Source organism: Coregonus lavaretus, assembly GCF_964263955.1.
Source record: "Coregonus lavaretus genome assembly, chromosome: 23".
Classification (NCBI taxonomy): Eukaryota; Metazoa; Chordata; class Actinopteri; order Salmoniformes; family Salmonidae; genus Coregonus; species Coregonus lavaretus.
This window is the reverse complement of record NC_140010.1, coordinates 4,812,535-4,836,878: the sequence shown is the minus strand read 5'-3', so window position 1 is coordinate 4,836,878 and position 24,344 is coordinate 4,812,535. Positions and strand designations below refer to the sequence as shown.

At 42.0% G+C, this 24,344-nt stretch overlaps 2 protein-coding genes across 7 annotated transcripts; one reads left to right on the top strand and one right to left on the bottom strand.

Moving 5' to 3' along the window:
- Positions 1-477: 477 nt before the first annotated feature.
- On the bottom strand, positions 478-22,526 carry LOC311099222 (uncharacterized protein). Of its 4 annotated transcripts, none has more exons than XR_014609695.1 (7): positions 22,090-22,526; positions 3,741-3,776; positions 3,441-3,474; positions 2,996-3,053; positions 2,627-2,828; positions 1,267-2,462; positions 478-1,142 (listed from the first exon to the last, which is right to left on the bottom strand). XR_014609695.1 is itself a non-coding variant. In XM_084139904.1 (6 exons), the coding sequence occupies exons 1-6, from the start codon at positions 22,441-22,443 to the stop codon at positions 1,353-1,355; spliced, it is 1,794 nt and encodes a 597-aa protein (XP_083996030.1). In that variant the 5' UTR covers positions 22,444-22,496; the 3' UTR covers positions 484-1,352. The 4 variants fall into 4 exon arrangements, 2 of the variants coding, with proteins under 2 accessions (XP_083996030.1, XP_083996029.1); XR_014609696.1 differs by lacking the exon at positions 22,090-22,526 and adding an exon at positions 21,155-21,620; XM_084139904.1 differs by having other exon boundaries at positions 484-2,462; positions 22,090-22,496.
- On the top strand, positions 11,457-14,759 carry LOC311150602 (putative nuclease HARBI1). Of its 3 annotated transcripts, XM_084188088.1 has the most exons (11): positions 11,457-11,776; positions 11,864-12,040; positions 12,131-12,192; positions 12,275-12,361; positions 12,449-12,490; positions 12,559-12,732; positions 12,812-12,847; positions 12,946-13,500; positions 13,570-13,685; positions 13,782-13,893; positions 13,988-14,759. In XM_084188088.1, exons 1-7 carry the CDS (start codon positions 11,713-11,715, stop codon positions 12,845-12,847), a joined length of 642 nt encoding a protein of 213 aa, XP_084044214.1. In that variant the 5' UTR covers positions 11,457-11,712; the 3' UTR covers positions 12,946-13,500; positions 13,570-13,685; positions 13,782-13,893; positions 13,988-14,759. The 3 variants fall into 3 exon arrangements, with proteins under 3 accessions (XP_084044214.1, XP_084044212.1, XP_084044213.1); XM_084188086.1 differs by having other exon boundaries at positions 12,449-12,732; XM_084188087.1 differs by lacking the exons at positions 11,457-11,776; positions 11,864-12,040; positions 12,131-12,192.
- Positions 22,527-24,344: the final 1,818 nt, after the last annotated feature.

Below are 24,344 nucleotides of genomic sequence, written 5' to 3'. Positions count from 1 at the left end.
TTTTAAACCTAATTTTAACCACGCTGCTAATCTTATGCCTAACCCTAAATTATGAACAAAAATCGACTTTTTGTTTAAATTAATTTTTATGATATTGCCAAACTCACAGCTGTAATCTCTGCCAAAGGTGCTTCTACAAAGTATTAACTCAGGGGTGTGAATATTCATGTTAATTAGAGATTTCTGTATTTCATTTTAAATAATTTAGCACAAATGTAAAATAAACATGTTTTCACTTTGGCATTATAGGGTATTGTGTATTGATGGGTGAGAAAACAAATCTATTCAATTAATTTTGAATTCAGATTAACACAAAATGTGGAATAAGTCAAGGGGTATGAAAACATTCTGAACGCACTGTATATATCGATATAATATTTAGATATTTCCTTTTACGAACATTTTCCTTGATTCTACGGCAAAACACAATTCTGCATTCCTATGTGAAGCACATACTAAATGAACTGTACAGTTAACCACTGTTTAAAAATTGTTTATTTTTGCATAACTGAGCAGACTATGAATCAGTGATATTGTTTTTTTTTATTTTATTACACAGAGCTTGAATATTACTTTGACTTTAAATCTTAAAAGTCCCAGAAAATTATATAAAAGGGCAGTTTTTCAAAATGGAACTTTAATCATCCTCATGATGCAAATACAAAAAACTGTATGAAAATAAAATAAAACGATTTTCTAATATGATATTTCAACAACTATTAAAACAAAGTAGAATTCCAAATAGTTAAAAGATGTAGAAAGTCATCCATTAATGTTATATAACGTCAACACAAACTAAGTACTGGTTAAAGCAGTAGTAAATAACTCATTTTCATTTCCTGTTGAAAAACGTTTTGCTATGGTGTGCAATATACCCACACGACACTGGTGTGCTCAATCTACGTCTTCTACAGCTACATTTCTTTTCCCAGCGGTCCTGGGTCTTTCCTTATCTCTCCCTCTCTTCTTCCTCTTCCTCAGCTTGTGGTACTCCCCTCTTCCTCAGCTTGTGGTACTCTCCTCTTCCTCAGCTTGTGGTACTCTCCTCTTCCTCAGCTTGTGGTACTCTCCTCTTCCTCAGCTTGTGGTACTCTCCTCTTCCCCAGCTTGTGGTACTCTCCTCTTCCTCAGCTTGTGGTACTCTCCTCTTCCCCTGCTTGTGGAACTCTCCTCTTCCTCAGCTTGTGGTACTCTCCTCTTCCTCAGCTTGTGGTACTCTCCTCTTCCTCAGCTTGTGGTACTCTCCTCTTCCCCAGCTTGTGGTACTCTCCTCTTCCTCAGCTTGTGGTACTCTCCTCTTCCTCAGCTTGTGGTACTCTCCTCTTCCCCAGCTTGTGGTACTCTCCTCTTCCTCAGCTTGTGGTACTCTCCTCAGGGCCATGATAGCGTTGGACGTGGTTCTTCAGACTGACATTGTGATTGAAGCATTTCTCACACTGCTGGCACTTGAAGGGCCTCTCCCCTGTGTGGAGGCGCATGTGGGACTTGAGGTGGCTCGCTTGGTTGAAGGACTGTTGGCAGACCTGGCACATGTGGGGCTTCTGCCTTGTGTGAATAATCATGTGCCTCTCCAGATGGTTTTTGTTAGAAAATTCTTTGTAACAAGTGTGGCAGATGTTTCTATTCAGATGGCTGTGGGTTCGTAGGTGGCTGTTCCGTGCCATTAGGTCATCAAATCTTTCGGAGCATTCTGAGCACTGGTAGGGAGAGTTCTCATCCTGATGTCTTGCCTCGTGTGTCAGTTTGTCCGACCTGGTTTTGAATGGCTGCAGGCAGAACTTACAGGGGTAAACATGGGCAGGGTGGTGGAGGCGCCTGTGGATCTTGATACCCATTTCAGTCCTACAGCGCTTACCACAGTCTACACAGCGGAATTTCTTGATCTTGTGCTCACACGAATGGTCCTTCTTGTGAGGAAAGATGCCGCAGTCTGTACAGAGCAACCAATGAGGTTTTGTGTTGTGTTCACGTCGTACATGTTCCTTGAAGCTGGCCGGGTCCTCGAAGCGCATGTAGAATTGGTCAAATCCAACAGCTTGTTGGACCTCACTCACACACACACCACAGGCGTACAGCTTCTTATGGCGCTGTGTGGTGCAGGCGAGTACAGGCTCGGCTCCACAGTCAGTGCACCACTCCACAAGTCTCTCTTCTTTCTCTATTCCGGTCTGACAATTATCAATGTTGGCCTCTTCTGTTAGACCAGAGGAACCTGCCGTTTCCAAATCCTCAGAAGAATCAGAGTCCATTACAATGTCTTCCTCATCAGACGGCTCCCACTCGGTCTCATCTGATCTCTCCTGCTTATTCAGCTTCTTGGGCTTTTCGTCCTCCTCACTCTCCTCGTCCGAGGACCGACCATCATGTTCACACAACTCCTCAGTGATTTCCATAGTCAAGCAAATGTTCTCCAGGTCCGGGTCTCTGTCTTCACATGGCTGGAACAATGCCCCTCCAACCGCCTTAGGAAAGGAAAACAAATACAATTATTATGGATTACAGGCATGTCTGCATCTTGTTCAGAATGTTGTGTGCAGAGTTTGCATTTCATCGTACTGTGTACACTACACTGTATCCCGTGCATTTGTGTGGTAGTGTCACGGAGGTAAATGACTAAATGACCCACCTCTTCATTCAATCCACAGGTTTCCTGGGCAAAAGAGGGCTGGCTCATCCACTTCCTGTGGTGACTGCAGAACGGGCACGTCTGAACGACAGAGAAGCAGCCCAGTTCATCCTCGATCCTGGCATCACAGTCGCAGCCACACCTCTCACAGAGTATGAAGAGCTGCAGCAGACAGTCTCTGTTCACACACACATCTGCCCTCCTGTGGGTGGAGGGGAAGCAACGTGGAGGGGTTTTAAAATCCTACCGCAATCTTACAATCTCCACACTAAACACTTAAAAAAATGGACAGTCAATGACCAAATACATCTGGGCTGTAGGATTGTTAAGTGACAATAAGAAAGAAGTCGTGGGATTATTTGAACGTACTCAGGTGTGATGTCAATGCTGGTTCCAGAATCCTGGACACGTGGGCGCGTCAGAACACCTGTGGACATTCACATTGGAACATCAATGACATTCTATGAGACAGAAATTCTACCGGTCTTCATTGTCATTCTCACTGGAAAACTAAGTGGGATCGTCACGCCCATTTTACCACCTTTGCTTGAAGTGGAATGAAAAAAGATGCCTGTACAATTTCACCAGTGTTCATATTTTAGAAAAATATGAAGTGAGATAAGATCGGTGGAAGGAAGGCAGGTAGAATCCAAAAAAAAGACAAGACGGTGACCAGTACGATGCAGAAAACGTTTAGTTAACTATTCAAAGATATTTGCAAAAAATATATACAAGACAGAAAAACATGAAGAAAACGTGAGTGCTGTTTACCACTGACAAGAATGTGGATAATGCTGAGTTACTTTATACTGACCTTTATTCTTCCTCCCTGGCAATATTGGAGCCACCTGTATAGGTACATCTGTGATCACTTTTCATTGTAAAGACATCCCAGTAAACATGTCAACGACTGTGTCCCAAATGGCACCCTTTATAGTGCCCAGAGGACTCTGGTCAAAAGTATTGCCCTATATAGGGTGCCATTTGGAACGCATAAACATGACCTCAAACAGGGATGGCAACATCCATCAGTTCCTACAGTAATGAGGTAGGGCTAGGTTATGTGTTATATTAAACAGTAACTAATGTAGTGGCTGATATGGCACCGACTCACCTCTGGAGTGATGAGAGCTTCAATACTCTTCAGATACTGTAAAGAAAATACAAAGTTATGATTAAATAATCATCATAGAATGTATTGGCCGACTCCCTGGGTGTGAGCTGACAAGACAGTCTGGGCCCGGTTTCCCGATAGCGATGGAACGTAGGCTTACGAGGTAGGCCTGATCACCGACAACGATGAGACAGCCTATAGGGAGGAGGTCAGAGACCTGGCCGTGTGGTGCCAGGATAACAACCTCTCCCTCAACGTGATCAAGACAAAGGAGATGATTGTGGACTACAGGGGGAAAAAAAGAGGACTGAGCACGCCCCCATTCTCATCGACGGGGCTGTAGTGGAACAGGTTGAGAGCTTCAAGTTCCTTGGTGGCCACATCACCAACGAACTATCATGGTCCAAACACACCAAGACAGTCGTGAAGAGGGCACGACAAAGCCTATTCCCCCTCAGGAGACTGAAAAGATTTGGCATGGGTCCTCAGATCCTCAAAAAGTTCTACAGCTGCACCATTGAGAGCATCCTGACTGGTTGCATTACCGCCTGGTATAGCAACTGCTCTGTATCCGACCGCAAGGCACTACAGAGGGTAGTGCGTATTGCCCAGTACATCACTGGGGCCAAGCTTCCTGCCATCCAGGACCTCTATACCAGGCGGTGTCAGAGGAAGGCCCTAAAAATTCCAGCCATCCTAGTCATAGACTGTTCTCTCTGCTACTGCACGGCAAGTGGTACCGGAGCGCCAAGTCTAGGTCCAAAAGGCTTCTTAACAGTTTCTACCTCCAATCCATAACACTGCTGAACAGCTAATCATGGCTACCTGGAATATTTGCATGCCCCCCCCCCAACCCCCTCTTTTACACTGCTGCTACTCTGTTTATTATGTATGCATACTTACTGTAACTCTACCCACATGTACATATTACCTCAATTACCTTGACTAACCGGTGCCCCCACACATTGACTCTGTACCGGTACCCCCCTGTATATAGCCTCCCTACTGTTATTTTATTTTACTGCTGCTCTTTAATTATTTGCAATTTTTTATTTTTTACTTAACACTTTTTTTCTTCTAAAAAAACTGCATTGTTGGTTAAGCATTTGTAAGTAAGCATTTCAATGTAAGGTCTACACCTGTTGTATTCGGCGCATGTGGCAAATAAAATTTGACACCACGCAGAGAGAACGTTCACTAAGTGCATCGTTGGAGCGTGTCGATACTGATAGGATCGAAAGAAAGTGAATGCTGCTCTCGGATCAGCTTTCTCCATTCAAATCTTACCTTAACATGATAATTATTCCACAATACTGATGACGGATCAGCTCCTATTACCACCTATGGCTGCAAATATTGAGGCGGCTTATTCTAATGCTTACCCCAATAAAAATGCACTAAACCACCGATTCGGCACATCATTGCGCACGTTAGGCTACAAATCATGAAAGATATTGAGACAAATTACAGACAGTAGCAAAATAGAAAACTGATTGAACATTAAATGTTTTTCAATATGATTGAAATAGGCACATAGCCTACTGTTTATATTTTTAATGTAGTCATCTCGGTTTTCATTTGAAGCATATTTTTATACTTCGCTTGTTTGTATCAATTGCAAGACATTGGCAACTTTGAATTTGTAGTTAACTTTGTTCTGAAGTCACCGTGGTCACAGAGAGACGGATAAAGCCATGTGATTCCGTTTAGTCTATAAAGTGATGCGGGAGGGCAAAACGACGCACTTAGCTGTTCTACAAGTGGTCTGAGGCAGGTGTTAGCGTACGAGCGTTTAAGTGCAACGTTAATAAAGATGGTTTTGGGAAACAGCGAGAGAGATTTAACGATGCTCCTACGAAGGTTCTAACGATTGAACTTAGCCTTAAAATGCTTTTGGGAAACCGGGCCCTGATAGGCTGGCAAGAGTAACTGACACCACTTGATGAATCCAGCCTGATATGACTGTCTCACACAAAACAGTGGACTGAATGGGCACTTTTGAGTGGTAAGGCGAAAGAAGCCGACTGTAGACGGAAGTCGACAAGTAAAGTCGGGGTAGGTACATATGCACCGGCAGCAAGTTGGACATCTGAGGTTGCAGAAGATGGCGGTGAGTACAAACGGGATAAGATGGCGGTGAGTGCAGACGGGATAATATCTTGCTCCGAGTAACCTTACATTGAAGTAAATTTGAGAGGGATAAAATGTAACAAAACCCGGTTTATAGTCAACACAACAGAGAACAACGCTAAGTAGACGCTCATTTGATCTGAAACTTGGCAAAATGGAAGAAAAACGTGCGAAAGAGCAAAGGGAGGAGAAGGCTGCTGCTGACCACTCACACACCAGAGAGAAACCACCCGACTCTGTTGTTGACCACTCACACACCAGAGAGAAACCACCTGACTGTTGTTGACCACTCACACACCAGAGAGAAACCACCTGACTGTTGTTGACCACTCACACACCAGAGAGAAACCACCTGACTGTTGTTGACCACTCACACACCAGAGAGAAACCACCTGACTCTGCTGCTGACCACTCACACACCAGAGAGAAACCACCCGACTCTGCTGCTGACCACTCACACACCAGAGAGAAACCACCTGACTCTGTTGTTGACCACTCACACACCAGAGAGAAACCACCCGACTGTTGTTGACCACTCACACACCAGAGAGAAACCACCCGACTCTGCTGCTGACCACTCACACACCAGAGAGAAACCACCTGACTCTGTTGTTGACCACTCACACACCAGAGAGAAACCACCTGACTGTTGTTGACCACTCACACACCAGAGAGAAACCACCCGACTCTGCTGCTGACCACTCACACACCAGAGAGAAACCACCTGACTCTGCTGCTGACCACTCACACACCAGAGAGAAACCACCTGACTCCTCAGGAGAAGGCAGTTGCTAGCTGACCACTCACACACCAGAGAGAAACCACCTGACTCCTCAGGAGAAGGCTGCTAGCTGACCACTCATACACCGGAGAGAAACCACCTGACTCCTCAGGAGAAGGTTGCTGCTAGCTGACCACTCACACACCGAAGAGAAACCACCCGACTCCTCAGGAGAAGAAATTGAGGAATCTGGACATTCGGTTGATTCAGAAACTCCAGCCAATAGTTCTGCACCCAAAAAGACACAAAGAATTGTCTTTGCGGGAACTCCAGGTCAACATAATCGATGCTGTCACTGCAAAGATAAACGAAAGAGCCGATGGTCTGGAGAAAATGACACGCGAAAACACATCAAAAATCGTTGACCTCGAGACCTCTCTGAATCATGCATACAAGAGTATAGAAGAGCTTAAACGTGCAAACACTGCAACCTCTGATAAATGCACTGCACAGGAGAAGACCATCGCCAACATGCAAGAGCGCTTGTCGGAAGCAGAGCGATACCGGAGAAGGTGGGGGCTACGGCTTTACGGTGTCCCCGGGGACCATGGTGAGCATGGGAAGGGCATAGTAAGTGACATCTGTAACCGTGTGACTCCGGACTTCCCCGAAGGATATATGGACATGGCTGTGGATGTCGCCCATCGTATTGGGAAGAAGCAAGATGCCATCGGCAGCCGCTCGATCATCATCCAGTTCGCTTTCCGCACAGCGAGAGATGCAGTTTGGAAGAAAGCAAAGGAAAGCGCCTTTCTGAAAGAGAGAACATTTTGAGTCGGTGAGGACCTGACTGCAACAGACAAGGCAGCAAAGGCAAAGTTGTGGCCTCTCATCCAACAGGCCCGAAATCAAGGAATGGGTGCATACTACAGGGGAATCGGAGCCTTTTTCGCCGACGGAAAATACATTTGACCGGGTTGATTTGCTCCGCCGGTAGGCTTACAAGGTAGCCCCTTCCCCACAACAAACTGAGCGTTCTAGTTTTGAATTCTGGTGTTATGGTTTACAAGTTAAGACTTATGTTAATACATATATGAAGCACCTTTTATAGAGAGGGTAGAGTTGATATTGCATAGGATTTTTGTTTCCATTTAGTATATATGGATTTGAAGCTTATGTCAATCAAAAAAAGAGGAAATCTTTTTTTTGTAAGGACTGCAACGCAGATCTTGTATTTGTTCAAGAAACATTCATGCAAAGAGGATTATAATTTTTTGAAAAATCAGTGGGGCAGTGACATTTTCTTGGCCCACAGGACTAATCATTCAGCTGGGGTTGTAATTTTAGCACACAATTTCAAAGGGACATGTTTGTTTACTCAAATGGACACCAATGGACATTGGCTAGTAGCGGTCATCATCCACATGGACAGATTATTTATGTTGTGTAATGTATATGGATACTGTTCTAGTCTTCCAAATAACTTACTTCTAGAGGAAATTGAGGAAATTCTTAAAAGTCTTCTGAGAAAATATCCATCCAGTCAGATTATAGTTGGTGGGGATTTTAATATGGTTTATTCTAATGAGACTGATAGATTGCCCCATAGGCCTAACATTGGTGTGAATAAATTGGTGAATTTCTGCCAAAGCCTGGACTTAATTGACATATGGAGAGTTAAAAACCTTGGAGAGAAACAGTACACATGGAGTAATAGAGATCGTTCACTACAAATCAAGAATTGACTTGTGGGTGATAACCTCTAGTCTTGAGCCCAATACTGTAGAGGTAAAAATACCGCCCGCAGTCCTGATGGATCATAAAGTAGTATGGCCGCCTGTGAGAATGTGCAGTAATGATGAGAAGAAATATTCTGGAGGTTATTGGAAATTGAATAACTCATTGTTATTGCATGATGAATTTTTTTTTTTGGGGGATTAAGAATCTAATTTCTGTTTACTGTAATTTAGCTACCTCCAATGCAGAATATGGGAAATATTGTGAACTGCTGAAATTTATAATCCGCTCAGCCTGTATTACTTACAGGAAACGGCTTTAAGAAGGAGATGTGAGGTAGCTGAGCTCTCTAAGAAAATTGCTGATATCACAGAGATTGAGCATCTTGATCTTAACGAAAAAGCTAAATTGAATGATTTACAGTGTTTTATGAGGAAAAGGATAGAGGAGCCTTCATAAGATCCAGAAAACAATGGCTTGAAAAAGGCGAAAAGAACAGTAGATACTTTTTTAATTTGGAAGAGAGGAGAGGGGAACTAGAAAACTTAAGGTTAATGGGGTAACCTCTGAGGACAGAGAGTTGGTATCAGACTTTACCACTAAGTTTTATGAGAATCTTTACTCCTTAGATAACAGTTTGAGTGACTCTAAGGATCTCCTTGATTCTATAGAGAATGTTAACACTGTTAGTGAAGAATTCAAATCGGTCTTGTTGTGAAGATTTATTCATTATGGACATCCAATATGGGGTTGCTCAATTAAAAAATAAGTCTCCAGGTTGTGATGGATTAACCTCTGAATTTTACAAAACCTCTGAAGAAATAGCACAATTCTTACTTGAAACCTTTAAAGAGTCTATAAAGAAGGGAACTACCTGCCTCTCTGAAACAAGTGGTTATTAGTCTTATACCTAAACCACAAAAGGATCTCTTAATTATTGATAATTGGCGTCCAATCACACTCCTAAATAACGACTACAAAATTATAGCCTCAATCTTTGCGAAAAAGGTTGAAGTTGTGCTTGAATGATCTGATTGATGAATGTCAATCAGGGTTTATGAAAGGGCTCCAGATATCTAATAATCTGAGGCTGGTGTTAGAGTTGGTTGAGTACTGTGATCTATTGGATGACTCCCCTGTTATCTTATTTTTGGATTTTCAGAAAGCATTTGATACCGTAAGTCACCATTTTATCTTTGATTGTCTTAAGCATTTGAAGTTTGGTAAATTTTTTGTTGACGCTATTAGCAATAGCTGTATCAAACTCTGTCATGGAACATCCTCAAGGTTTAACATTTACAAAGGAATACGACAAGGTTGTCCAATCTCACCTTTTTTTTTTTTTGTTAGTTTCTCAAACCTTATGCTCATTAGTTTATCAAAGTCAATTTGAAGGCATTACATTCCAGGCCAGAGAGATCAAGATATCCCAACTGGCAGATGACACCTCACTTTTTTGGAAAAATGTGTCACAAGATAGATTAGCATTGGATATTGTGAAGCAGTTCTCCAAACTCTCAGGTTTGGTATTAAATCTTTCCAAATGTGAGATGTTTGTTCTGAAAGGAGCTGTCAATCCAGCAGATTGTAACATCTCTGAAAAAGATACTGTAACCTACCTCAGTGAAAAGATCACCAAAAATCTTAAGGCTGTGAATGATCTTAATTTGAATCCTGTAACTGAATCTATCAAAAATATATTTTCCTCATGGTTAGGGAGGGATTTAAGTCTTCAATGGAGGGTGCTTTTATCCAAAACTGAGGGGCACTTTTTTCATCCCCAAATCCACTTGCTGTACCTTAGATAGGCTATTGTACAACTTCATATGGAAAAACCACATAAGATAAAAAGAGATGTTATCACCAACAGGGTTTGTGGTGGCGGTCAAAGTGTCTTAGACTTCACTCTCTTTAATCACATATCAAAAGTCAACTGGGTTAAAAGGTACTTTAAAAAAATTCCTCATAGTTTCTGGAATATTATACCTCATTTTGTTTTTCAAAAGCTCGGAGGGCTTAATTTTTTACTACAATGTCCCTATATTGTGGGTAAACTTCCTGTGAAATTGGCGACTTTTCACAAGCAGGCTTTAATGGGCTGGGCTTTGCTGTATAAAACACAACTTTTCACCTCATAAATGTTTTATATGGAATAATGGGTCGATATTACATAGAAACAAGATGTTATTTTACTGTAACTGGTCAGCCAATTAGTTAGTATTAGTGGAAAATCTATTTACACAGAGAGAATTTATGGAAAGATACAACTTTGAGGTTTCAAGCAAGGAATATGACCCTGTTATAAAAGCTATACCTAGTGGGATAAAATCTTTACTTCAGAATAATGCATGTTTTGGAACATCTCTTATTGTAAGCGATATCCAAGTGAATGGCATAGGTTTACTAGATAAGAAATTCAACAATTGTTTTTTAAGGGATCATTGCTACAGGAATTCTATTCCTTCTGCTATATTTTATTGGGCTTCATCGTTTGATTTAAACTGGCACCGTGCTTGGCTCACTCCACACACATTTATGGTGACCAATAAAGTAAAGGAGATCTCCTTTAAGATTATCCACAGATTCAACCCGTGTAAATAGCCTGATTTCTAAATATATACCTGATGTTACTAGTGAATGCAGTTTTTGTGAACTAGAAACAATCTATTGAACACTTATTTTGTTATTGTTTACATAGTTAGGTGTTCTGGGGCCTGTTGCACAAAAGTAGAATTAAGACATCCGGGATAAATGACTCGGCTGAGCTCAATGAAGCCAAAACATGTGCGTCCAGGCTTAATTGGTTGCACAAAGACCAAGCCAGGATGAGCAGACACGGATTCATTAAGCCAGGTGAAACCAATCCTGGATAGGTGCGCGCTCACGGCTCACTCAAATAGACCCCGCCACAGATCACAGATTAACTGATTTACCATGGCAACTAGAGCCGCGTACTTTTCCCCGTCGGAAGCACAAATCCTCATGGAGGCATACGAGGAGGTAAAAGATATAATTAAGAAGAAAGGCAACACCGCCACAGTGATAAAGCAAAGAGAAAAAGCGTGGCAAAGTATTGCAGACCGCCTGAATGCGTAAGTAGTGCACAATTACACACTCACCGCTCCGCTGAAACATCACAATTACAATTCAAATATTTAATTCACATCTCCAAAAATGCAGTTGTACTGTAATTATGAAACGGTTAAATTTTTAATTGAAATGCACTGCAGATATGAGTGAAATTGTGTAAAGTAACTCCATCACACTGTATAAAGCTATGATAAATTTTTTGATATTTTTACTGAAAACAAGACAAAAATACCAAGTAATTTTTTGCAGTGTGACTCCATTAAATGTGTGTGTGTGTGTGTGTGTAGATTAAACATGAACGGGCCAAAACGGACATGGCAGCAGGTCAAAATCAAATACAAGAACATTCTGCAGAATGGTATGGTCCCTGACTAATATTTAACAAAGCACAAGCATATATTGTACCCAGAAGGTGCCTGCTCACACATTGTCTGTACTGTTTTAGCAGTGAAAAAGAATACCCACAGACAAGGCACGGGTGGTGGGTCACCAAAGGCTGACCTTACCCCAGCAGAGGACATGGCCTTGGAGCTAAATAAAGGCAGGCCCGTCTTAGAGGGGATCCCTGGGGGGAAAGAGACGAGCATAGGTTCCTCCCAAGATGCCACCCGCTTCATTCAAGGTATGTCCTTCCATCTCTACATGGGATACAACCACATTCATATTGAATCAATTTGGACTGTCTGACTTTGGTTTACCTATTGCCTTGCAGTGTCTGGCAGCACTGTGTTCCTGTTAGAGCCACCAGCACAAGCACCAGACGATGCTGATCCAGTGAGTACTCCATCAAAGGCATACTGTAGGCCTGGCATGTCTTGTCTACTAGCTTCAATATGAATCCGATTAAATGTGATAGGGTGAAGGCCCCAGTGCAGCAGCAACAGCACATGATGGAGACGATGATGAGGAGGAGACCATCTCTCTGGATTCCAGAAGGCATGAGGTATCATGTTAAGACTGTGAAAGTACTATTTACTCTACAATGGTGAGGAGTCCTCATCAAAATCAAAAAATCTAATTTCTTTTACAGGACCCAGATGCTATACAGTGGGAAAACCAGCCTGGCAACATAGTGCGTATTAATAAAAGGACACCACATCCTGCCAAATTCCAGCTGCGCTAATTGTATTGTGTTCACAGAGCTCACAAGCTATCAGAAAGTTGTATGGCAACCACCTCCGGCGCCAAATAGAACTGGCAGACATAGACATTCAGTACAAGAAGAAAAAGATGGAAAATCTTGCACTGGAGTCCGAAATAAAAAAGAGGACAATTAGGAAACTGGACCTTGAAATAAAAAAACTTGAGAGGGAGGTGAGATATGCCTTCAATGTACACTGTATGCTAACTGTAACACAAATGTATTAATCATTATTTTTCTTTCCTCCCCCAGCTCCAAGAAGATGACACAGCTCAAAATAAAAATTAGGTATATTCTCGTAAAGTCAAGTGAGCCATGACATATGAGCTCTTATTGTGAGCACACAGGACGGTGGCATCTTTCTAAGGTTTTTTTTATTTTCCCAGCAATCAGTACAACCAAGTCATCGTTATAAGGCATCGCCCTCTTTTGCCCACCCCCCCAGCACCAGGTGTGGCCACTAGCCTATATGAAGGCCCAAAATTGTGTGTTCCTTTCTGCTCTGACAATGGCATGCCCATTCGTGCGAGATGTGGTGGATGAAGAAGCACTTGTGCTGAGGAGAGCCTTCAGGCGAGAAAGGGTCTTCAGGGACCGGTTGGACCCACTGGCCTTCCCTGATGACCATCTATATGAAAGATACAGGTTTTCTGCAGATGGCATCAGGTATCTATGCAGACTACTGGGTCCCAGGATTAAGCACCGCACTGCACGGAGCCATGCACTGAGTGTGGAGCAAATGGTTTGTGTGGCCTTGCGCTTTTTTGCTAGTGGAGCCTTCCTGTACTCAGTGGGGGATGCAGAACAGCTGAACAAGGCCACAATTTGCCGCACAATAAGGAGTGTGTGTCTGGCTATCAAAGCATTAGCAGATGTCTTCATCTCCTTCCCTGGCCACAGAAGACTCTGTGACATCAAAGAGGAGTTCTATAGGATTGCAGGTAAGAGGATCTACAAATTACAGGACAACTGTTAACACATAGTAGGATACTCATTACTTTGTGTGACAGGTTTCCCCAATGTCATTGGTGCAGTGGACTGCACACACATAAGGATAAAAGCCCCCTCAGGTGCCCATGAGGCCGATTTTGTGAATAGGAAATCCTTTCACAGCATTAATGTTCAGGTGAACATAACTTTTTGATATTGTCCATTGACGAACACTCTGCATTGCCAGTGATGTGCATTGATTGGTGTAATATTCCTCATCTTATGATTTCAGATGGTCTGCAATGCTGACTGTGTGATCAGCAATGTTGTGGCAAAATGGCCTGGCTCAGTCCATGACTCCAGAATCTTTCGGGCCTCTGAAATCTATCAGTGCCTATCACAAGGTAAGCCACACAACCCCTATTTATAACCATCATGGCTGTGTCAAGAATATCACTGTGTTTATGAGGTAGTAATGATGAGATTTTGTGTTGACAGGTGAATTCTCTGGTGTGTTGCTGGGAGACAGGGGGTATGGCTGCCAGCCTTTTCTCCTGACACCTTTCACAGACCCCCAGGAAGCACAGCAGGCCTACAACCATGCCCATGCCAGGACCAGGGCCAGAGTTGAAATGACCTTTGGCCTCCTGAAGGCACGCTTTCACTGCCTTCACAAATTAAGGGTCAGCCCTGTTAGGGCATGTGATATTACTGTGGCTTGTGCTGTCCTCCACAATGTGGCCTGCCTGAGGAAGGAGAGGGCCCCCAGAGTGCCACCAGCCATGGACTGGGACAATCCGGCAATCTTCCCTGATGACGACAGTGGTCGGCTGCTGAGGGACCAATATGTGTTGAATTATTTTAGTTAGTATGTGTGCTTTCAATTTTGGTTAAATATGTCCTGCGGTGGCAGAGGAATTTGGGTTTTTTTGGGTTCGTTTTTTTACGAATTTGGCCTCTTATGATGTTTGTGCGGTATACTGTGTGTAATACAAGGCTGCAGGGAGGCTACTGCATCCATTCATTTGTCTGTTCAGTTGATGTGTATGGATTTGTCCTGCATTTATTTTAGTGTGCAGACATGCAGGGTGTGTTATATACAGACCTTTGAATGTGTATGTATCATTTTGTATAATATGCTTGGATTCTGTGCTTTCCATCTTGTAGAGTCACTGTGACTTCAGTTTCGAAAGGAGCTGATGGTTTACCTGCTTTGTTTTGTCCTTATTCAATAAAGGAACATAATGTTACACATTGTGTTTTTATATTCATATGGAATGTGTATTTGTTTATATGACAGAGTACTAGGGCCACACTGAAGAAAAAGGATAAAGTCATAAATTTATGAGGCTGGTTCTTTCTGCAGAAAAGCTACATATTGTTTTTACAGTTTTGATACTTATGACAATGTGATACTTAATATTCTGGCACATCAGCATGTCTTTGTTTATGAAACCATACTGAAGTACAATTTCACGAAATGCCCCACATCTGTCATTTTAACAACTGTCCTCCTTTAAAACAACTGGTTACAATATTATGACTTGTGTTTTTTTCCCCTCTGTGGCCCTAATATTCTATCATTTTATATATAGCCTTATAGTCTATGGGAAACTGTAAATTATCTAATGATAGCAACATCATCTAACAATCATTTTTTATCCAAAATCATTGAAATTAATGATCACAAACGTTTAAATAATGACAGTGGGTCTAGTTATATGTGATAACAATGTATAGTGAGCAGTGAAATAACTATTGGTTTCCATTTGTGGTGACTGCTGACTGACAGTAGGGATGAGATTAAATAGATCCTGGAATTTAGCCTGGTCTGGAGCAGGCTAGCTCCACAGAATAAATCTCCATGGTAATTTATACCATAACATATCCTCCTGCCCCCTATCCATCTTTAGTGCAACCGGATTACGGATCAATTGAGCCAGGATCACCAAGATATCCTGGCTTAATCCCTTATCCTAGTTTTGTGCAACAGGCCCCTGGACTGATGTACAACTATATCTTGGCAACAAAATGCATACAACCATTGAAATATCTAAGTTTGACATATTATTTTACTACATTGATTCCACAATTGAACGTCAGTGTGTCATAAATCTCTTTATTTTATTAGGAAAATATTTCATACACAAATCAAAATTGATGAAGAAAAAGTTTGGAAAACTATTTAGCACTATTAAAACGTATACAGAACTAAATGTCAAAAATGTATTCGTTACATGTCTGTATTTGATTTGATATAATGTGGATTTGTGTAATTTTTTTGATATATTTTTTTCTCTCCTCATTTCTTTGTGTAATCCCTCTGGCTGTTCAGTTTTTTTGTGTTTTACATCTGCTGTTTCCAGGAAACACGACAATCGTCTTTGATATTGTCGTTGAAGTTGATGCTATCGAAATTCCACTTCTACATGAAGCTGAACATGATCAACATGTTCAAAGGAATTAATATCCTGATGATGAGGAAATTAGTTACCAGCCCAAGCCCTTTCTAACATTCACAAGAATGGTTTAATATTTTTGTGATGGTTTTCTCAAAATATATCCAGATAGTGAGTTCATAGGCTACTAGAATGAGAACATATGTGTTTTGCTGCATATTAGATATGCTCTGTTGTTGCCATTACTTCATGCCCTCATTATTATTTGTGAATGTGCAACACTGAATTGTAACAGCTGTGATTAAATGGAGTCCACTAAGATTCTTACTGTGTTGTAATTGATTGCATGTCAGCATCACTACAGCCTGCAGTGTATTTATTTAATTCTCAACCTTTACGTTGCTTTTGTCAGTAACCATGTGAAGAACAGAATGTGATTCAATCACATGAAGGACAAAACACTCACTGTACAGAGATCACCAACTAGATTCAGCCGCGGGTCGATTTTTCCTTGAGCGGACGGTCGGGGGGCCAGAACATAATGACAAATAATTTGTAGACTGCAAATTGACTGCAAGAAGCCTAAACAGATATAATATTTCAAACCTTGCTTACATTTGTATACGGTCACGTCTCTCTATGATGCATGGCAATACTAGGGAACAGATTTCCAAAATTAAAAATCACTAGGAGCAGATTTCCTGGTGTTTTTACAGTCTATAACATGATACAACATTACAGTTAACATCTAGAAAAATACATGAGCTATATTGTCGAAAGTAGGATATTTCATTTATTTACGTTAGAAATTTGGATCACATGTAGGCCTATGTAATTAGATCGTAAGGATGAATATGTATTTAAGCTCTAAATAGTCACCCATCCAAAACAGTAAACGAGCATTGATAATAACCAATGATAGGTGGCGACATTTTACATTTAGATTTTAGTCATTTAGCAGACGCTCTTATCCAGAGCGACTTACAGTTAGTGAGTGCATACATTTTCATACTTGCCCCCCTGTGGGAATCGAACCCACAACCCTGGCATTGCAAGCGCCACGCTCTACCAACTGAGCATGTAGTGCCTTTTGCTTCCAAAAAAACCAGAAGGTTGTCTCCCACACTGCAGTTGGTGAGGAGCATCTGCAGACGTTTCCAGTCGACTTCTGTCGAAAGTTCATGACCTTTGATCACATGGTTGTTGTAAAGGTCATGCAGTCGACATGTAGTCTCAAGTCTGACCATTTTTATACTCATAATGCAACACACTTTGAAAGGTGGTGACCAACGTTGGTCAACGTCTTGACAACAGTGATCCGCTTGAACGCGCCCATTGACTTGATGATAGGGGTTGAGTTCATTCATTTCAAGGAGGAGTTTCGGCAGGTTTGAGAGCAATGACGGAAGCAGAAGCAACGCTTGATTCTGTTGCCGCGAGTGAAGATAGAGGAAGTGAGTGGAATACTGAAACATGAATGGCTAGAGTTGTAAATCAAGATAAGCCTAAAGTTGTCAATCATGATAAGCCTAAAGTTGTCAATCAAGATAAGCCTCACTATGATAATGCCTCATTCCTTTTTGGAGTGCGATTCATGAGCAAGGATGTTTTTTGGGGAAACCCGTTTGCGGTCACAAAGATGGTGAAGGATGCATTGGGAGAAGTGGAGTCAGAAGTGACCAGGAGTGGTATGATGTTGATTTTCAAATTATCGACACATGAAGTGGAATGCTATGACTATCGGAGTTGGGCACCGATAAAAGGTGTCATATGTGGCGTCTCGATGGATATTGAGGCTTCATGGATTAAAGATGAACATGCCAGGAATAGTTGATTCACGTCACTTAACCCACACTGTGAATGGAAAGACAGAGGAAAGCCTTTCTGTATTATTGATGTTTGATGAACAAGTTCTCCCGACCCATGTAAAGCTGGGCTATATGAGATAAGCAGTGTGAGCATATGTACAAAAGCTACTTCAATGTCATAAATGTAAAAAGTTTGGCCACGTGTCAAGTGTTTGCAAACGGAAAATCATCGTCGAAGAGTCCGAGGATGTACGGCGTTGCAATTGTGATGGATTTCACGTTCCAGAGTTCCCAGGGTGACCTGTTAGGGTGAAGGAGGTCAAAGTAGGAAGGATCAGGGCCGTCGAGAAGGTGTCCTATGCAGAGGCAGTTAAAATTGTCGAAGCAACGAGTAGAGATGATGACGCTATGGCAGTGGATAACATTTTACATTTACATTTTAGTCATTTAGCAGACGCTCTTATCCAGAGCGACTTACAGTTAGTGAGTGCATACATTATTTTTAATTTTTTCATACTGGCCCCCCGTGGGAATCGAACCCACAACCCTAGTGTTGCAAACACCATGCTCTACCAACTGAGCTACATCCCTGCCGGCCATTCCCTCCCCTACCCTGGACGACGCTGGGCCAATTGTGCGCCGCCCCATGGGTCTCCCGGTCGTGGCCGGCTACGACAGAGCCTGGATTCGAACCAGGATCTCTAGTGCACCACTGCGCCACTCGGGAGTACATGTATAACCAACAGCATGTGATTTCAGTCAGTTGAGCGAGCTTGAAACACTAATGGTGAAGAAGGTTGATTTTGTTGTGTTTATTGTGCAGGTGATTCATTGTACAGGTCAAACTAACTAAATCTAAGAAACTGGAAATCATTGTGAAAGCAGCTAAAAGGTTATTGGATCTCCAGGATTTCACAGCTGAAACATTGCAGGGAATACCGTCTGAAGATGCTCCCCCTTCTCAGACCCCAGAGCCTGTGTAGGGATCTGAGTACATTTCAATAAGTGAAGGAGTAACTTAACTTTTTTAATAATATTTTTTATTTTTGTTAAAGTAGCTCAGTTTTTACCCCACCCAGTAGGTGGCGGCAATACACCTTTTTGGAATTTAATCGGCCAATAAAAACTTAAAGAAGAAGAAGACTTGATGATAGCTGCGTTTTGTCTTCTCTTGTGCAGAAGTTGGCTTGTCTGTTTTCTTGGAATTGCATCAGCTTTTAGTGTGTTTTTTTTTTTACAGAACTTTTCTCCCATTAACTTTCGTTGTAAATCTCTTACATAATCCTCTGGTTACATAATCCTCTGCCGACTACAAACGCAAATACCACCATATTTTGATATTGGTTTATCCATGGGGTATTTTACGTTAATTGCTGCTAACCATTGCTTGCACCCCATAAAAATAAAAATAAAACGTTTACAATATTTATATCTCTAGCAAGGGACATCCTATGAAAAATCACCCCCTTTGCCAGGGCCTGTTTATATTTTTTACAACTGGGAACAGTACACCACCAGCCAACCATGGTTCCAAAACTCTCGCAAACTGACAAAAAATGAAAATAGTAAATACCTATTTGTAACTCAACTAAATCTATGTAATTACAGCTTACGTTTTATGAATTAGGGACACATTTTAGCTAGCTAGAATCCTATCGCATGCGAGGCAAGGGCGCCGCCATCTTGGTTAATTTGTTGACATTCTGAAGTCACGTCTGACTCTCGGGAGACAACAAGATTACAATTTCTGATCAGCAAGGTTGGAGCAGAGAGGGTGGAAAATATACAAACTTCAGCAAACTGAGTTGATTTCAGTTGATTTGGCCGGGACATTAAATACAGGACTACAGTGTTAGCTGTAACTAGCTAATTTAGTCTAGGAAAGTATTTGAAAGCCAAGTTAACAAACAGATCACCGACCATTTCGAATGCGCGGCAGTCTTCATCGACCTGGCCAAGGCTTTCGACTCTGTCAATCACTGCATTCTTATTGGCAGACTAAATAGCCTTGGTTTCTCAAATGACTGCCTCGCCTGGTTCACCAACTACTTCTCAGATAGAGTTCAATGTGTCAAATCGGAGGGCCTGTTGTCTGGACCTCTGGCAGTCTCTATGGGGGTGCCACAGGGTTCAATTCTCGGGCCGACTCTATTCTCTGTGTATATAAATGATGTCGCTCTTGCTGCAGGTGACTCTCAGATCCACCTCTACGCAGACGACACCATTTTGTATACTTCTGGCCCTTCATTGGACACTGTGTTAACAAACCTCCAAACGAGCTTCAATGCCATACAACACTCCTTCCGTAGCCCCCAATTACTCTTAAATGCTAGTAAAACTAAATGCATGCTCTTCAATCGAACGCTGCTTGCACCCGCCCGCCCGCCTAGAATCACTACTCTCGGCGGGTCTGACTTAGAATATGTGGACAACTACAAATACCTAGGTGTCTGGTTAGACTGTAAACTCTCCTTCCAGACTCCCATTAAGAATCTCCAATCAAAAGTTAAATCTAGAATCGGTTTCCTATTTCGCAACAAAGCCTCCTTCACTCATGCTGCCAAACATGCCCTCGTAAAACGGACTATCCTACCGATCCTTGACTTCGGCGATGTCATTTACAAAATAGCCTCCAACACTCTACTCAGCAAATTGGATGTAGTCTATCACAGTGCCATCCGTTTTGTCACCAAAGCCCCATATACTACCCACCATTGTGACCTGTACGCTCTCGTTGGCTGGCCCTCACTACATATTCGTCGCCAAACCCACTGGCTCCAAGTCATCTATAAATCACTGCTAGGCAAATCCCCGCCTTATCTTAGCTCATTGGTCACCATAGCAACACCCACCCGTAGTATGCGCTCCAGCAGGTATATCTCACTGGTCATCCCCAAAGCCAACACCTCCTTTGGCCGCCATTCCTTCCAGTTCTCTGCTGCCAATGACTGAACGAACTGCAAAAATCTCTGAAGCTGGAGACTCTTATCTCCCTCACTAACTAAGCATCAGTTGTCAGAGCAGCTTACTGATCACTGCACCTGTACACAGCCCATCTGTAATTAGCCCACCCAACTACCTCATCCCTATATTGTTATTTATTTTGCTCATTTGCACCCCAGTATCTCTATTTGCACATCATCTTCTGCACATCTATCACTCGTGTTAATACTAAATTGTAATTATTTTGCACTATGGCCTATTTATTGCCTTACCTCCATAACTTACTACATTTGCACACACTGTATATAGATGTTCTATAATTTCTATTGTGTTATTGACTGTATGTTTTTGTTTATTCCATATGTAATTCTGTGTTGTTGTTGTTTTTATCGCACTGCTTTGCTTTATCTTGGCCAGGTCGCAGTTGTAAATGAGAACTTGTTCTCAACTGGCTTAACTGGTTAAATAAAGGTGAAATAAAAAATAAAAAATAAAATAAAAATAGGCTAGGTTACCTCTAATCGAGATCTTTTCTTCTGCGCTGGTGTTGGTTGATCGGATGTCTTCCGTTTTGTTGTAAAGGTAAAAACCGATGGTATCGCATCACGTTTTAGCTTCCGTCGATTTGGTTTCCCCATCAATTCAGATTGATAATCCCTCAAATAATCTTCTGGCCGAAAATGCTGACTACATACCCGGATGTTTTGATACTTGGCCACTGGTGTGTTGACATCGTAAACAGTATTCTTGATAGCCGCGAGCCACTGGCGGCATCGGGGTATATCTCCGGTAGGTAAACGGTGAAAGATCACTCCTTCTTTTTGCGCTTGTTTGTAATTAGCACAGTAAGGCACAGAACACCACACGGGCATTATGACACAAAAATATAGTGTAGAGAAATTCTGAGATTACAGGTTGAACTACTCAACGCGTTGTTCGTAACTGCTAGGCGAGCGAGTTTTCGGGCTAGCCCCACGTAAACGCCCCTTCCGCTCTACTTCCGGGTCATGTCCACTAATATTTGGTCGTCCCTAGTTACCACAGCCACATATTAATAAACCCCGCCCATTTCTCAAATGTATCTTCTTAAACTCTGATGTTAAGACACACTGCTAACCGTATGCCTAACCTTAAATTAAAGACCAAAAAAACTCATTTTTGTTTACAAAATAGCCAATTTAGACTTTGTGGTTGTGGTAACTAGTGTAGTGACAAACCTGCAGTAGAGTAGCCTGGCTGACGCGCGACTACACAGCGACTCCGTAACCTAACGTAGTTTACGTTAGCTTGCAAAGTTACAAATCACGTCGCCAGGTATCAGCTGGCTAATTACGTTGGTTTGCTTTGGAATGTTTAGCCAGCGTGTTATGAAAACTAGCTATATTTTGGTTTAGCTAGATTTTTAAAAAAAAATCGCTAGCTGTAGTTAGCTTAACTAGCTGCGCGTTACCTCAGCTCGACTTCTTTTCTGCTGCGCTGATGTTGGCTGATCGGATGCCTTCCTCTTTGAAGTGAAAGGGAAAATCGATGGAATAGCTTCACTTTTCAACGTTCGACGACCTGGCAACCCCATCAATTGAGACTTCAGGTCAGTTTCGAAATCCTCTGGCTGAAAGTGCTGGCTACAAACACGGACATTTGGATATTTCTCCAGTGCAGTATTCACATCATAGGCAGCGTTCTTTATTGCCGCCAACCACTTTCGGCTACGAGTAATATCTCTGACAGGTAACCGATGAAACGTTACTCCAGCAGCCTGTGCTTGCTTGTAGTTTGCACATCCAGGTACTGAGCACCACACCATGACTAAATGTAACGGTTGTTGTCGACACAAAAATAAAAGCTGTTGACGCCCATTCTCAACTGGATCCACTTGGTTGTTACCACAGCCACAAAGTCATAAACCCCGCCTATTTCTACTATTTCTCTTCTTAAAATGTGATTTTTACCTTAACCATAACCACACTGCTAACTTTATGCCTATATATATTTTCAACCAGTAAATGTAGATGGCCCGTTTCTACCGGTGAGATGCAGAAACGCTCTTATTTGCGTGTAGTGAGGAAAATCTAGATTTTTATTACACATATATGTTAATAACATATTCATGGACATATACTGTGAAATAGCAGCGGTGAAAATTGTCTTTAAAGTTGAATGCCTAGGGTCTAGGGTCAGTCTGTCCTATCTGGTATACTGTGCATTCTTAGGCATGCTCTCTCTAATTGTTCTCTTTCTGTCTCCCCTCCTGGAGGGCCTGAACCCAACCATGCCTCAGGACTACCTGGCCTGACTACTCCTGGCTGTCTCTGTCACCAGTCCACCTAGTTGTATTGCTGATCCTCTCTCTCTCAAATGGCTTTATTTGCATGGGAAACATGGCGGCAGGTAGCTTAGTGGTTAAGAGCGTAGTGCCAGTAACCGAAAGGTCACTGGTTCTAATCCCCGAGCCAACTAGGTGAAAAATCTGTCTGTGCCCTTGAGCAAGGCACTTAACCCTAATTGCTCCTGTAAGTCGCTCTGGATAAGAGCATCTGCTAAATGACTAAATGTAAAATGTACATTGCCAAAGCAAGTGGAATAGACAATAAACTAAAGGGAAATAAGCAATTAGAAATTAGCAGTAAACATTACTCAAAGTTTTAAAATAATATAGAAATGTTAATGTTATTATTGTCTATGTACAGTGTTGTAACTGTTGTAACAAATAGTTGAAGTGTGAAAGGGAAAATAAACAGATAAATATAGGTTGTATTTACAATGGTTTTTGTGCTCCACTGGTTGCGCTTTTTAGTGGCAACAGGTCACAAATCTTGCTGCTGTGGTGACACAGTCCACTCTGAAAAGCCAACTGACATTGACACCTGAGGTGTTCTCTCTCTCTGAAAAGCCAACTGACATTGACACCTGAGGTGTTCTCTCTCTCTGAAAAGCCAACTGACATTGACACCTGAGGTGTTCTCTCTCTCTGAAAAGCCAACTGACATTGACACCTGAGGTGTTCTCTCTCTCTGAAAAGCCAACTGACATTGACACCTGAGGTGTTCTCTCTCTCTGAAAAGCCAACTGACATTGACTCCTGAGGTGTTCTCTCTCTCTGAAAAGCCAACTGACATTGACTCCTGAGGTGTTGAACTGTTCCACCCTCTACATCCACTGTGGTTATTGCTTGACCTTGCTGGTAATCTGTGAACATCTTGAATAACCATCTTGACTTAATTGTCACATGTACTCAAAGTTTCCCCAAGGCACGGCCAGAAGAGGACTTTGCCACGCCTCCGAGCCTGGTTCCTCTCTAGGTTTCTTCTTAGGTTCCTGCCTTCTGGGGAGTTTTTTCTTAGCTACTGTCCTTCTGCATCTCAATTGCTTGCTCTTTGGGATTTGGGTATCTGTAAAGCACTGTAAAGAGCTTTATAAAATACATTTGATTGATCTACATGTTTGCTTCTGTACCATTTAAACTGAATAAGTTATATCTCTATACAGCCACTGTACTGTTCATTCTATAGAAGTTGTCTCCAATAAAGTGAGGTGATTTGGAATCCTCAGACAGTCTTCTAATAGGACCCAGTTTCATACCAAAGATATTTTATAACTAACCCAAGATAGACCACAGCCTGTCGTTTCCAATGGGAACAAATGAATCATAGTGAGCAAAACAAGCAAGGAGGTGGGCATAGCCAAGCACGAGCTAGCGAGATCCTA